The following is a 14,744-nucleotide window of genomic DNA, read 5'->3' as shown; positions in this document are numbered from 1 at the left end:
TTTCACATTAATAAAAATGTTAACCGTAGATTTTTCAAATTGAACATATATATTTAAATTAAATGTAAATACAATCAATTCTATTGTAATAAATACATTATAAGGAAATAAAAATGTGTTATTAATTTACAAAACATAATTAATGCAATCAGCAAAAAGAGAGTAAACAATAGCTAAAAGTTTCATCATAATTGACAAAATTAATCTTCAGAACTATAAACTATACAATAATCATTAAAAAAAAATCATAATAAGCAATGTAGCCATAAATATTTAATAAATGCAACAAATAACATTCACAAAACATATATTTAATTGAATATTCTAAACAATGCTTTGTGATGTTTTAAGTGTAAGAGAAACAATAAAGATTGTATATATATATATAATTAAATACAATGCTTGAAGAAGGGCACATACAAAACTTAACTTTCAGCAAATTTGAAATTTGCAAAATAACTTATGTAATAAGTATTATACTTACGAAAACAGTTTAAATCACATAAAATACAATGTATGCAATTAACATTTGCACTGCATTGACAACATATGATATCAATTTCATGAAAATGTCCCGTCTTATTGAACATATAATTTGATCTTGAAGGCATATACTCAATTACAAATATGTAAACTGATTATCTATCAGTATCAGAAGGATAATTTACTAAATTTGATTGTTATAACTGTTGACTGGAATGTGTATATTTGTTTGCTGCTATAAGTTAAAACAAACAAACAATGGAATTTAGAGTAACATAGAGTACTGATGTACAAGTATCACTCATGATGGAATATTGCCTGTAATGCTGCATTTGTCAAGATGAAAAGAAACTCTCTTTAACATCTAACCAAAAAGATATTTTTATGAATGACTATATTGCTATTACCGAAGATGTTTAGATATGAAATATAACTAAATAATTTTAAATCTAAGCATAAGCGGTACTATAAAAGATGTACTGTATCTCAAAAGGTCATAAACAATACATTTTTCAAACCTAATAGACAAATACCTAAGATATAAAAAAATGGTACGATTTAATTTTCTTCCTACACAAGGTTTAATGATAAAAAAATAAAATCAATGAATACTAATAGTAATACTTATTTATTCTTTTTATTATCTACAGATCTTTACATACGCTACAGCTGCTCAAATAAAATAGCTTACGAATTAAAAAGAATCAAGATAATTGTAGTCCTTGCAACAATTAAAACAAAACATACCATTACACGCAGAATGCCCACTGCTTAGCGCATATAAACTGAACTTTTCAGATTCTGCGTTGTTTTACATCAGTTAAATGGGATGCTGCTGCTGTAAACAAAGATACAATGAACACCTAAAGGCCTCCATAGCAAAACACCATCAACATTTGTCAATATAAATTAAAATCCACCGACAAACGATAATAACTTTAATATTCTACAAATACACAAAAAATAACCACATCTTAACACACTCCATATTTGAAACATATGACAACTGAAATATCAAATATATAAACACATATCGACATCGATTCACAGCCAACATATTCACATTTTTCTACTAATGTTTGGAATCTCATGTTCGATTTTAGTTGTTTCATCAAGTGTAAGAGTATTATAAAGAAATATTGCATTTTTAAACATATATCCAAAGGAAAAACTAAAAATGTATATCGATTGCTTGTAGGAAAAATATCTATTTTTAATGCTCAAAATTCAACTATTTTGAATGTTCACATAAAATTGTCTTTATAATAAACACGATCCAATATTGCATATCCATCTTTCATAATAAAAAAAAACCAACTACAATGTTGTAAATGCTTTTGATTGTGAAGCATTTTTTAATTATATATAAATTGTTTCTTTCTACACATTTGAAAGTCATGTGCAAAATAGCTACCTGCAACAAACAGAAGCTCATCATTGAAAAACAAAAAAAGTTAATACTGAATTGACGTGGTGCATGACAAGGCTAATTCAACTGCTATGTGCTACTCTTTTTTTCATTTTAGCCTCCAGAACCACCATAAAGTATTACTTCAGAGGATGATATGTATGAATGTAAATGAAGTGTAGCCTTGTACAGTTTCAGGCTGACCATTACTGAGATGTGTGGTTAATTGAAACCCAACCAAAGAACACTGGTATGCACGATCTAGTATTAAAATCCATATAAAAGTTACTTTTGCCTTTACTAGAATTTGAACCTTAGAACTCTTGTCTTTGAAATCAGCTGATTTGAGACAAATAGACAACCAAGTGAGGTGCTATGTGCTACTAATCTGAGTATACTGTTGCCATCTGTTACCAAGCTAAGTTTTACATCTTCATTCTATGGATTGTATCTTTTGGAAATATTTATTACAATACACATAACTTGCATTTGCGCATGCACACGCACACATTTATCTAATACCATGAATATTAAAAATTTCAACCCCCCTTAAAACATCTCCATACTACCCAAAAAAAAATCAAACCTGAAACTACTCCAAATGAAGCAAAACATCAAGAAATCAAATTTAATGGGATCAAATAAAAGTTATTTAAAACTGCATAAGATAAATACCACTTTTTTATTCAATAATTGTTTGTAAAAATGTAATATTTATTTGTATAACAAGTTTTTTTTTTAATGCGTATCACACAAATAAAAATTAATATAAAGTAAATTAAGATTGTTATTACATTAGTTCATAGTTGCACATTAGACATAAACTACAATCAGATAACAATACAAAACACAGATAGAAACTAAAAATATATTATACAAATTGCGAATCGAACATGAAAGGCCTGTTTAAATGCCAATACCCACCAGTTCAAAAAATGATCAATGTCTATAGCTACACAGACAATATCTCAGATACACCACTAAAATGTAATTACACATTTTATCATCGACCCACAATTAAAAATTTAATTACACAAGAATGCAAAATAATCATTTCATATTAACAACTCTGTAGTTTTAAATTCTGGAAAGCTAAAAGACAAGCAAATACCCTAAAAGAAAAGCATCTCAATAAAAAACCATTCTATGTCTGTAAACTAAAGCATTAATTTCCGAAAAAAAATATTTATATATATATATATAATACACAAATAAGTTTAAAAAAATTAGTTTTGCTTTTACCCGATATAAAAAAATTAATTTGAAATATAAACCATAGTTCAGATGCAAAAATATCAGTAATTGTAAAACAATCATTCAAAAATTTGTCTACTGCATTTAGATTATCAAAAATTTCACAGCTCTGAATATAATGACAAAGTAACCTAATTTCTCACAGAAGTAGTTTCCATCTCCAATTGATTATGGATAATTTATTTGCATTGTGAAATTTCACAAGAATACTTAATCACAAAAAAATATATACCATTCAATACCAGTTTTCTATATAAACAAAATTTTTACTTTTTTTTCAAAATAATATCCCAATTTTCAAATGCTTTCATTGCCTAAACTGGGCAGCTTTTATTCTGATGTCATCTGTTAATCAAGTTATAGCTGCCCACAGTACTGTTTAACATTTTTTAAACAAAAATGTCCTACTGTTTTGGCTTATTATGCAAGCTCTGTAATACTACTAGATAGTTAACTGTCCAATCGTTGAATTAAATGAGGTGCTTTCAGACTTTTAGTCTACACGTCACCTGACAAGTGATTTTTTTTTATAGTATAGAAAAAATATCAGATAAGGAAATAATTAATCCTGATGGCTGGATTTTTTATTTGAAATGAATAGTTTTAATTGCTATTTAAAATTCTGGAAGTCCTAATGAATAGTTTGGAGTTCACAGCATTAGCAGGGTGAAATGAAAGGGAGTAAACCAAGATTTTAAAAATAAAAAAAATAATTGATTTTATTAAAAAAAGTTTTCAGATCCCTTCTTTAAAGTTTATAGAATTCCCATAACTTGGGTTTTTGTTTTACTTTTTATAAAAAATAAATAATAACAAAGCTATTAGAAAGTTTTTACATTTTTAAACTCCCTTAGACTAAAGACTGATGCCAGTCTTTATTAAAAAAAAACCTAGAAATTGGTGATTTACAGGAATTTTCTTACAATTAGCACATTCATTCTTTACTACAGCTCAATAACTTACCGTTATGGACAAAATATGAAAGAAATTAATCATTTCCTAAAATATTTTCTGCAAATAAATCAGCTGCAGTGAATTTTGTTAAAAAATCTAAATAACATTTTTTTTTAGTTTTTCAAGTAAGGAATAAATAAAAACTGTATTTCAGAATAAGACAAAAAGTAAATTTTTAGGAAAATTCATTTTTTAAATATGTTGAAATTTTTAATAATTATAGATGAATAAAAATTAAACCACTAATTATAATAATGTACAAAAATAAAAAAAAATAAAAATAAAATAACTGACTTTTATAATTTTGGCAATTACAGTAATAGTAGCGAGAGTCTTAAATTTCTGCTTCAATTTTTTTTTCATTAGAAAGTTAATAAAGAAATTTATAAAAAAAACTACAAACTAACACTCTCATAGAGGGAATCAAAAATGCAAACATCTAAAAATATGCGACTTGGTCATTTTTAATCATAAAGAGTTAAATATGAAATTGAACAACAGCAAATTCCATAACCTTTACAGGTTTGATAATTACAGCGTTTTAAAATCAAATAACTTTTGTGATTAATAAAGTTGGAGTTTGGAGGTCCTTTATCTATTTTCTTGGGAAGAAAATACTTTATTTAGTGATTGTACACAAAAAAAAAAGAAAATCACTTTACTTCTCTTTCTCCTCAGATTTTTAAAATCTATTATTAACATTTTATAAAATATTAATAATGTGTACCTCTTGATAGAATGGAGTTCTTCTTATCCTATTAATATGAAAAATTTTCAGCTTTTAGTTTCAGTAATAGTTGCTTTACTGTAAAAAAAAAAAAAAATACAATATATTTTTGTGTTTATATTTTTTCATGTTTATCTGAAATTTCAGTTAAATCAGTCAGTAAACACCTACAATCACAAGATATAATACTCTCTACAGAACAATACAACAAAATCTTCCACAATTATTTTCTTTTCCTAAATGCAGACTACATATCTCTTAAGTTTTTTTTTTTAGTCTGCTCCTCTCTAACAAAAAATAATGATTATATTTAATTAACATTTTTCTACTGCAAATTCATTTTTGATAATTTGGCATTTATAAATAAATATATAGATTTCATTATTACTTCACACCTTCAATCTCCAGGACACTACTTCTTGATATTATAGGTATTGCAAAACTATCAGTTTGTGATGAAATGCAGCTTACTATCTTGCCCAAATTCCCCCCCCCCCCCCCAAAAAATTATTTTGTTAAATATGTTAAGCAATTTTAAAAGATTTTTTGTTTTTAAGTTCACGTGTTCAAATGGGCCAATTTAAACTACTCTTGCTTGCAGCAATAGAAAACTTTCTACATGCCAGTAACTGTAATGTGAATAAATATGTATTGTTTTTTGTTAACTATTCTTTGTTCATCTGTTATTTATAAAAAAAGAAAGAAAAAAGTACTGGAGGTTCATCTTTGATACAGGTGTTTGTTATTTTGTTAACTTCTACCAGTTGGTGGTATCGTTTTGCACTGCAAAAATTTTAGAAAAAAAATTGTGTTGACATGTTTTTCTTATTTCAATATATTTATTTTCAATTATGCTATTTCCTAAGATATTCCAGATATACTAAAAACCATCAGGTTATAAGAAATACAATTTTAAAATTACAATAGAATATCATTAATACTAAATATAAACAAATTTTGATGACTTTAAATTTTATTTTATTTAATTATAAAAACTAAATAATTAAGATGCAATAATAAATGGCATTATAATATAACAATAGTTTAATTAGGTGATATTAGATATCTTATTTATTTTCTTTAGGGCATTAGTTATTTGAAAGTTCAAAGCTACATTTATTAAATGTCATTAACTATTCTTATCTTTTCTAAAATCTATTAAATAACATTAATAGGTAGATTCTATTTTATTTCTACAAAATATCTGACATAATTTAGGCATGCAATAACATTTTTCAACTTTATCCAGAATTAAAAACATTACAACTTTTAATTTTTTTTCCATTCTAATTTTATACTAATTACAGTTTATATTAAAAAGAAAAAATAGTAATAATAAAACAAGCTCTTTAACCTTTGATTTTTTTATCATGCATGATTCATTAGTCATTGCTACCTAGTTATGACTTGTACTTTATAACGGTTTTCAATACTTCTGTAATTATTTCCAAAATTTAAATAAATATTGTTTAATTTACAAATATTTCATATTTTATGTTACATTATGCAGCTTAAAATTCTGATTAAAAAAGCAATGAACAATGGAACTGAACTTTTAAAGAAGTTAAAAAATTTAACTTATCTCCCAGCAAAAAGGAAATATCATCATCACTCACACAACTTATTTCAAAATACATAAAATAACTACATATAATAATATAATATTTATAAAACAATCAGCACCTCAAATGACACAGTATTTTTGGTATAAATGCACTTTTTTAAATTTGAAAAATTGCACCTGATGACAGCTGCACCTTAATGATATATTTGATGACCAAATTTTGAAAAAAATCATCAAGTTTAATACAAAATTTATTTTATAAAAGTTGGAGTTTATTACCTTGTAATCATTCAGTTAAGGATTGATAACTGTTTTCTTTCCAAAACACAATTATTAGAGAAAACTTTTTAGATATACTGAAACAGTAAAATGTAATAAAAACAATTTTTTCTGACGTGGGAATATTTAGTGAATTTTTAAAAATGCTTTTTCATATTATTTTTATTGAACAGTATGTGTATCTGATGATATTACTTGCATAAAAAAATTTTTATTCCCCAAATTCAATGATTTTATGTTTAATTACTCCTACAATTAAATCCAAACAGATGCCAATAAATATACACAAAATCAAGATTTTTGACTGATGAGTTATCAAAATGTTTAGAATTATAAAAAATTGCTTTCAATATGCTGCCAAAAAGACTTGTTCTGCTTTCTTCGGTGTTTGGAGAGCAGTTTATCCCAACTGGGGCTTAATTTCAGAACCATAGTGTTCTATCTATATGAGGGTGTATGCAAAGCTACAATGCTCTTTGCTGCACCTGATTGGGCTCATTGAATGAGGTATAAATGTTATATGAATATTTTGTTGAAAGTCCAGAATCTCCTATTGTTATCTGTGATTGGTGCTCATAGGACTGTCTCTTGAGAGGCGATCCTTATTATTTCTGGTATTCTTTGCGAGGATCAATTGTGATTTTGATCTGAAAGTTAAAAGGAAATTCAAAAGGGAATGGAACATTGGTGCTGGCTTCCTTAGATTCTTAGCCCTGTGGAGGATGGCTGAGCAGGTCTGATGCTGTTATAGATGTATAAATAGAATTGCAACCTGAGTGGCTACAGCCCCACCTAGGTGCTTATTTTGTGAAGATAGGTATTTTGGCATTCAGCCCTGGTTAGCTTACATATTTGTTAGGATAAGAATGGCTGTGAGGAGAACTCAGTGATGGAGCTGCAGTGTGGGAGGGTGTAAAGGATAGGTTATGTTTTTATTAGAGGTTTATTAAATTTGTTAATCTGTTTTTTTGATTTTCAAGTAAATCAAGAGGACTTTAAGTAAATTGAATTATACAACAAAACTGTCATTATTGTGATCAATATTTGTTTAGTTGGTATGAGGATAGTATTTTTGGTGTTTAAAGACACAAGTAATGACTGTATACCCTAATTGAAGGTTAGCTATAGGAAGAATCTTTGTGAGAAACCTTCAATGTTAAGGAAGGCGCGAGGATTGCGCTTCCACGAATCTGTTAATTTGATAGTTGAGGGTTGTAAGTTATAGTAGGCGGCTGTGGTTGGAAGAGGCCATACAAAGGCGACAACAGGTTGTGTAAATACACTGATGGAAATGTCTCTAAGGTATTTGCATTGGTAACATCCTGACAGAGGCCAAACTAATATCAGTGTTGTGATATCAAGTTTAGAGGGTGCAGCCCATCGGGGCTAGGAACGGAGATGGTGTGGCAACCAGGATTATCACAAGCAGGTGTCTTCCCATACGTGGGTCAGGATGTTAATATTTGTAATGTCTGTTTTTTAACTAATAATCATCGTCTCAACACAAATGATCTGATCTTTTATGTGCAATTTCATAAAATTATAAACGAGGCTACCTATATGTTCATTAACTGTAGCTTCCACTGCTGATCTGAATTTTAATAACTAAAGTATTTACTTTTTCAAAACTTTATATCTATGAACACTACAATTACTGTTTTCTCTCATTTACTACACTACACTTCTTTGACAATTCTTCCTTTCCTGCTATGTACTTCAATCAATTTTATTACAATTTTTACCAGTTCCCTACCACGTCATTTTTAAATAAATAAAAAATTCTTTCTACATCCATCCAGAAATTCTACTTTACTTGACTCTTTTCCATCTACAATCAACTTTTCTGATTTAATTACTTCATTTTTTAAACTGAATATATATTTTATATGTAATCTATATTAGCTTCATTGACTGGTTTGGGAGCTGCCTTGTATTGATAACTGGTTACATTCCTGGATTTATTGGTTATACATTTACTGAATATTAGTATTCAAAATTAAAAATATTAATATTTTTTTACTGAACATACATTCCTGGCCTGGTTTTATTTGGTAATTAGAACCAAATAAAACTAAATAACAGAATGGTGGCCAGTAGATGGTGCAATTTTGAAAAAACAGATGTGTCTGAGTTCTGAATTATCTCCTCCATGGAAAGAGAAGAAAATCACAATCCCTCTATGTCTTTCCAGCATATAACAGTTATAGTAAGACAGGCTTATTGTACTCCCAAATCTTTCGTACAATCACAGAGTTGTAATTACGATGTGTGTATGTATAAATAAATTAGAATATCTTAATATTTGTTCTAAAATTGCATTAAAACATCAATATGAATCAATTTGTTTCTATTTTAAAATTGTTTGTTATAAATTAATTTATGTATATTAACTAACGCATAAAATATGGAATGTTATATATTTTTCAATAATCACAAAAATGAAACATTTTTTCATAAATCATTTGACTGGGTTACATGAACAGATCAGTAATCCTTTTTGTTCTAGGCCAATCTATTAACTTCAAAATATTTTATAGTCTTTATAGCCTTAATCTACATTATTATATAAGGAGGAAGGATTTTGCTTGTTTGGGATAAAAAACTACACGACCAAATTTTTCTCATGTTTCTTGGCATAACTAAGGTTTTTTGATATATTCATCTCAAAAGAAAAAAGAAACAAAAAAATATATGTATATGTAGTAGTGGAGATTTGATGATTGAAGCACAAACTTTAGTGAACTGTGAACTGGGTTTGAATTGAATGATTCGAAAACAATCGAATGAATAACATTACAAAAATAATACGATTAAATTTATGTTAAATAAAATAATATTAAATAAACTTCTCTTTAACAATAACGGGCTTCCCATGGGACTACGTGTGAGGCTACAGGGCGAAGAAGGTGAGCACCTTGGAGGCTGCACCAATAATCCCCATCAATTGGAAACAAATGGGGTGCCCCAGAGGCACTGTTTTAGGAAGTGCAATGGGGTGCTCTTACATCTCTGTAAACAATCATCTGATTTTCAAAAATCACACATAGTATTTGTTAATAAGTTGTAGGCTAACTTTAACATGTAGCAGGTACTCTCTCGATCTATTCAAAAATATTGTCTAAATATTAAAAATTATTTATTAAAACATGTAAATAATAAATAATCTGTTGTTGTGCTGCACTTTTCATTTGGGCTGCTACATGGCGACCTGCTAAATTCTCGTGCTTCGTCTTACGGCAAGCTGCTCCAAAGATATTTTTCAGTAGAAGTACTTTCAATAGAGGTCTAATTGAAATTGAAGACAACCTATCATGAGTGATTCATAATCAACACCAAGTAAAAACTATTGATGATAAATTGGTATACATGTTCTTCATATGGTGTAATTACACTCTAAAAACGTTTTTTTTTTAAATTCCATGTTTAAAGAGGTAAAATGCAGTAACAATGAAATTTACTTTCTTTTTTAATTTCTCAGTAACAAATGGACATATCAGCTTAATTTTTTTTTGTGTATGTATTTAATATTTATGTGAATATCTAAAAACCAATTTCTAGATTTTTTGAAATTCCAAGTTTCAAAGGTTAAAATAGATTTTTGATTTTTTTTTGAAACCCTGTTTTTTTTGGCAAGTTTAATCTTCATTGCAATAAACGAATTTCTATATTTTTGAAATTTGACCTTGAAAGTGGTTGAAGAAAGAAAAAATATTGAACAATGATTTGTAAATTTTCCTAATCCTGACTTCACTGAACGAGATACTCAGTAGATCTGAACTTACAAATACTCTTCAGATAATGATTTAAAAACCATTTTCAGATTTTTTTAATTCAAATTTTTTTAAGGTGTGCAAACAGCACTGCAGTTCAACCAACACAGCCAATCCCACCATTACTGTATGTGACTGGCTGCACCTGCCTCTGGTTATTTAACTAAAAACATAAAATAAAAAGATTGACTGCTATAGAAAATGCAAGTAACCACACAGAGCAGCAGGTAAAGCTGTGATGGGAAACTAGTTAATAATACATTTTCTAATAAACTACCGGTTAATTTTTATTAATAAAACATAATTAAATTTAGAAAACCTTGAACATTATTTCAAATAATGATACAACAAATTAAAACTATGCATGAAAAATGATATTGGAAGCAGTAATTTTTACATATAGTTGCCCTTTTATTAGAATTTTCAACGACATTTAAGCATAAATATGGTTGAAAAATTAGAAATTGAATGTTGTCTCATTAATAGTTTTGGATTGTTAGGACATAATGTACTTTTTATGTGACAAAGAAAATATTCTACCATTGTCAAGCAATAAGATCATGGAGGCAGTTGACACTGTCTCATGAAAGAACTCTCCCTCTGATTTTTATTTGCATTGTAGCCGTTACATCGTTAGCTCAACAGGATCTGCATTATCTTGTTGAAACCACATAACCAAATCCAGATCTATCAATCATGGCCATCAGTCTACTGATATTTTTGAAATTTCTGTAAGCTTGCATATCTTCAATCGTCTTTAATACAATATAGTGAATTTTTGCGATGTTTTCATTGGTTGTGGCAGTTGCAGGGCATCCTGAATGCTCATCATGAAAGATGGAGTTTTGACTGCATTTGAATTCAGCTGCCCACTTTTTTACCATCGAAAACAATGGCGAAGATTCATTTAATGTTAAATATAATTCCTTATCTGTCGGGTTTAAACCTTTCATTCAAAATATTTTATTACTGCTCAAATTTCAATTTTATCCATTTTGCACAAAACAACACTCGCTTACTACCTCTTAAGTACAACAATTAAATAACTGAGAAGACATGTTGGAAACTATTTAGTATCCCATCTAATTGATATTACATTAACTACAAATCACCATTTGGACCTATTAGCGGTATCTCTGTATCAAACTTTCCAAACTGCTCTTTTACAATATTGCATACTTCAATTCTTGTGTCAACTAAATCTTAAATATATGTAAGACATATTTTCCTCAAAATTTGTCTTATGCTAATCTTGATAATCCTGTAAACATTATTTAACTAAGATTCTCAAATGTTCAGTAACACGTTCACGGATCAGGGCAAAGATTTCAGCTAAACAAAACAAGATCAACAGGCTAGTTGAGGAATTTATATATTTTTTACAGACCCAGCTTCCTCAAATATACGCACTACACAGCACTGTTTTCTTTGTTAGGGAATTATAAAAAATCAGTAAGTTTTGAGTACTGTTTTTCACCTTAAGACTAAAATTGTAATGACCAGCAGATCACAGATTTGAAACACAATAATACTTCCATCTAGTAGCAATGTTGTTTGTCATACCTACTAACATCCAGTAGTTCTTACTGGAAAACCAATTTTTTTTTGCCATCTGATCAAAAAGGAATTATCAGTTTTACTATATCTTCAAGCAAGAGTCTGCACCTGTGTTCACAGCAATTACAACTATGAAAAATAAAATGTTAACGGTTAAATTCACTTGCACAGAAAAATTTTTTATTAAAGAAATACATGTAGTAAATTGAGCAACATAAATGACTGATTTTTTTTTAAAACAGCATGGCTATTACCACACCACATTTGTTAACAGCTGGCAGTTTGTAGGAATAAAGTAAAGATAAAAGGAAAAGGAATAAAGGGGATATAGATTATTCCATCATAATATCAGATTAAAATGTGACAATCAGTATTTTCTAATCACAATTTACTTCAATAATGAACTACTTTTTTAATTTCTGATTGAAACCATATAAGTTTCATGTCACTCATACAGAATTTGTTTTTATCTACAGCAGTTTCTTACAAAACACAGATAAATGCCAATTTCAAATACATTACATTTCTTTTTATGCATCATATTTTTTTTTATCCATGACAAGGACTGAGTAGTTTTCAATTATGGTGGTTTATATTTCTTCTAACAATTTGGTGGTAAAATTAGTTTAAACATTTGTTTCATGAACTATTAAATTATTAAAAAAACTACATAAGTTATTTCATATCTAAATGTAGCTAAAAACATGTTGATATTACCAGTTATGCAAAAGTGCTTTTGTAAGAGTGCTACTATATTTATTAATTCTCTATGTGGTTCAAGCAAAAAATTAATCAGATCATACAGACAGATTCAAGTACAGTAATATTAACAATAAGAGAAATTCTACATAACACAACAAACACCAGATATGAACTAAAAGAGTGCACAAGCACAACACAAAAAAATATACAACAGTAATATACTAAATAAAAAACAAATTAACAGATTTTTACAAATATGATCACTCTAGTTTGAAAAATAGCAAAATTACAACTACCTCCAATAACAATGTAACAATAAAGGCCCCTAGTAAACGATGAAAGCTACAATGGCATGGATGAGAGATCTTTATGAAACTGATTAAAATTTTGGTTCAGTCTATAATCAACCTCACCACATAAACATAGTTTAAAAGCCAACCACCATAAAAAAAAAAGGGTTAAAAATAAATTCACAATAATTAATATGCTTACAAGCAGAATTGAGGTCATCAGAATACCCAAAACATATGTCCCGTTTCAGTGAATATGGTAATGTAGTTTTATAATTTCATCATATCCTTTTTCATCACTTGATGCATCAGCAGCTATTCACGTATTCAAACTGATTTTGGGTTTCCAAAATTTAACTAGATTTTTTTTAACATTTATTCCTAATTCTAATTTTAAAAAAGAATTCTGCAATTGGATATATACTTGCAAAGATAAAGATAAAATACATATTTCTTGATATCTAATTCTATTCTACAGTATGTGACAAAATATAAATGACTTTATATTACAGTTTATCAAAACTATGGATTAGTTACAAATAGGATTGCAGTAGTTACTTTATAATTGTTTAGGTATTTGTAATTTTAGGGTTTATAATTTTAGGTCACAAAAATAATACACTCTCATGAAGCAATATGATGTATAAAAAAAATTAAAGAATTCTTAACAACAGTTACGGATGGGTAATTGAATACATGCAATGCAACGGACCGTTTATAATTCTGGTTTCGACCAACAGAATTAAAAAAAGAAATTATTTCAAAGAACATAATCAAGAATAATGAGGGTAGTATCATAACATTAGTTTTACCATTAAATTTGTTTAACCTGGTAAAAAGTAACTATACTTTTCAAATAATAAAAGTTATATTAATGTCAGAGGTTGATGAATTTAATTTTAAATTATAATTAGAACTTTGCTAAATTATAAACTCAAGTAAAATTTCTTACCTTAACAAGAGGACAAATGCACTTTTCAGATGCTACAAGTTTTTCAACTTATGATAAGAATCATGACATGACGCGATTTAAAAACTTCCTCTTGGGAAGTGCACACTATAAAATTAATTGCAAACAATTAAAAGAAAAACACATTATTATGGATAAAGCTTCCTCATTCAAAATTTCAAACGCAGGTAAAAGGAGGCCGAGTATTGATAAACATCGTTTTAATAGGTTAATGTAAAACCCATCGATTACGTACCAAAATTTAATTAGCTGTGATAAAAATCCATACCCCAAGGTAAGATATTAATAAATTATGAGTGTAAAGCAATGTTTAATTTACCTGCCGATCTTATCTCCTTGAAAATTATATATATCATCCACTAGGTATAACAAAAGATCCTGACAGTGCAGCTGGCCTTCAACACTGCAGTTCCAAATAGGTCTAGACCTATATTTTTAATGTCATTTCACAACCAACGGTAAGTTGCAACATCGAAAAGAGTAACAATAATGCATATTTAAAACACGCACAAAGCAAATTAGGAGGAAACAAGAATCTATACAGTTAAAAATGACATATATAGTTTAATAACAAAATCCTATAAACCAAGCTGTTTTGCTTTAACATATGGCGATATACGTCCTGAACTACCCTCTACGCAAAGAATAATAATAATAATGATGAGAAACCATGTTAAATATTGTACCAGGAAGTAAATACTTAAATTATGTTGTGTAGTTGTAAGATAAAAATAATTTAATGATATTATTCGGTTTTAGTTAATTATTTAATGCAAGATGATCAAT

General features: G+C 28.0%; 1 protein-coding gene across 7 annotated transcripts in view; it reads right to left on the bottom strand.

Moving 5' to 3' along the window:
* PAN3 (Poly(A) specific ribonuclease subunit PAN3) overlaps nt 1-14,601 on the bottom strand; it is a 67,037-nt gene extending 52,436 nt beyond the window's left edge. For 2 of the 7 annotated variants that reach the window (XM_075374236.1, XM_075374233.1), the window contains exons 1-3: nt 14,278-14,601; nt 4,827-4,904; nt 1,231-1,321 (exon numbers count right to left, since the gene is read on the bottom strand). In XM_075374236.1, coding sequence (XP_075230351.1) covers nt 1,231-1,233 — 3 coding nt within the window. In that variant the 5' untranslated portion in view covers nt 1,234-1,321; nt 4,827-4,904; nt 14,278-14,601. Of the gene's footprint in view, nt 1-1,230; nt 1,322-4,826; nt 4,905-12,002; nt 12,020-14,277 lie in introns of those variants that run through there. The other 5 variants (XM_075374234.1, XM_075374238.1, XM_075374235.1 and 2 more) reach the window with 5 other exon arrangements.
* Between the last annotated feature and the right edge of the window lie 143 nt (nt 14,602-14,744).

This window comes from Lycorma delicatula, chromosome 8 (genome assembly GCF_047948215.1).
Source record: "Lycorma delicatula isolate Av1 chromosome 8, ASM4794821v1, whole genome shotgun sequence".
In the NCBI taxonomy this organism is placed as follows: Eukaryota; Metazoa; Arthropoda; class Insecta; order Hemiptera; family Fulgoridae; genus Lycorma; species Lycorma delicatula.
This window is presented reverse-complemented; position numbering and strand designations above follow the sequence as displayed.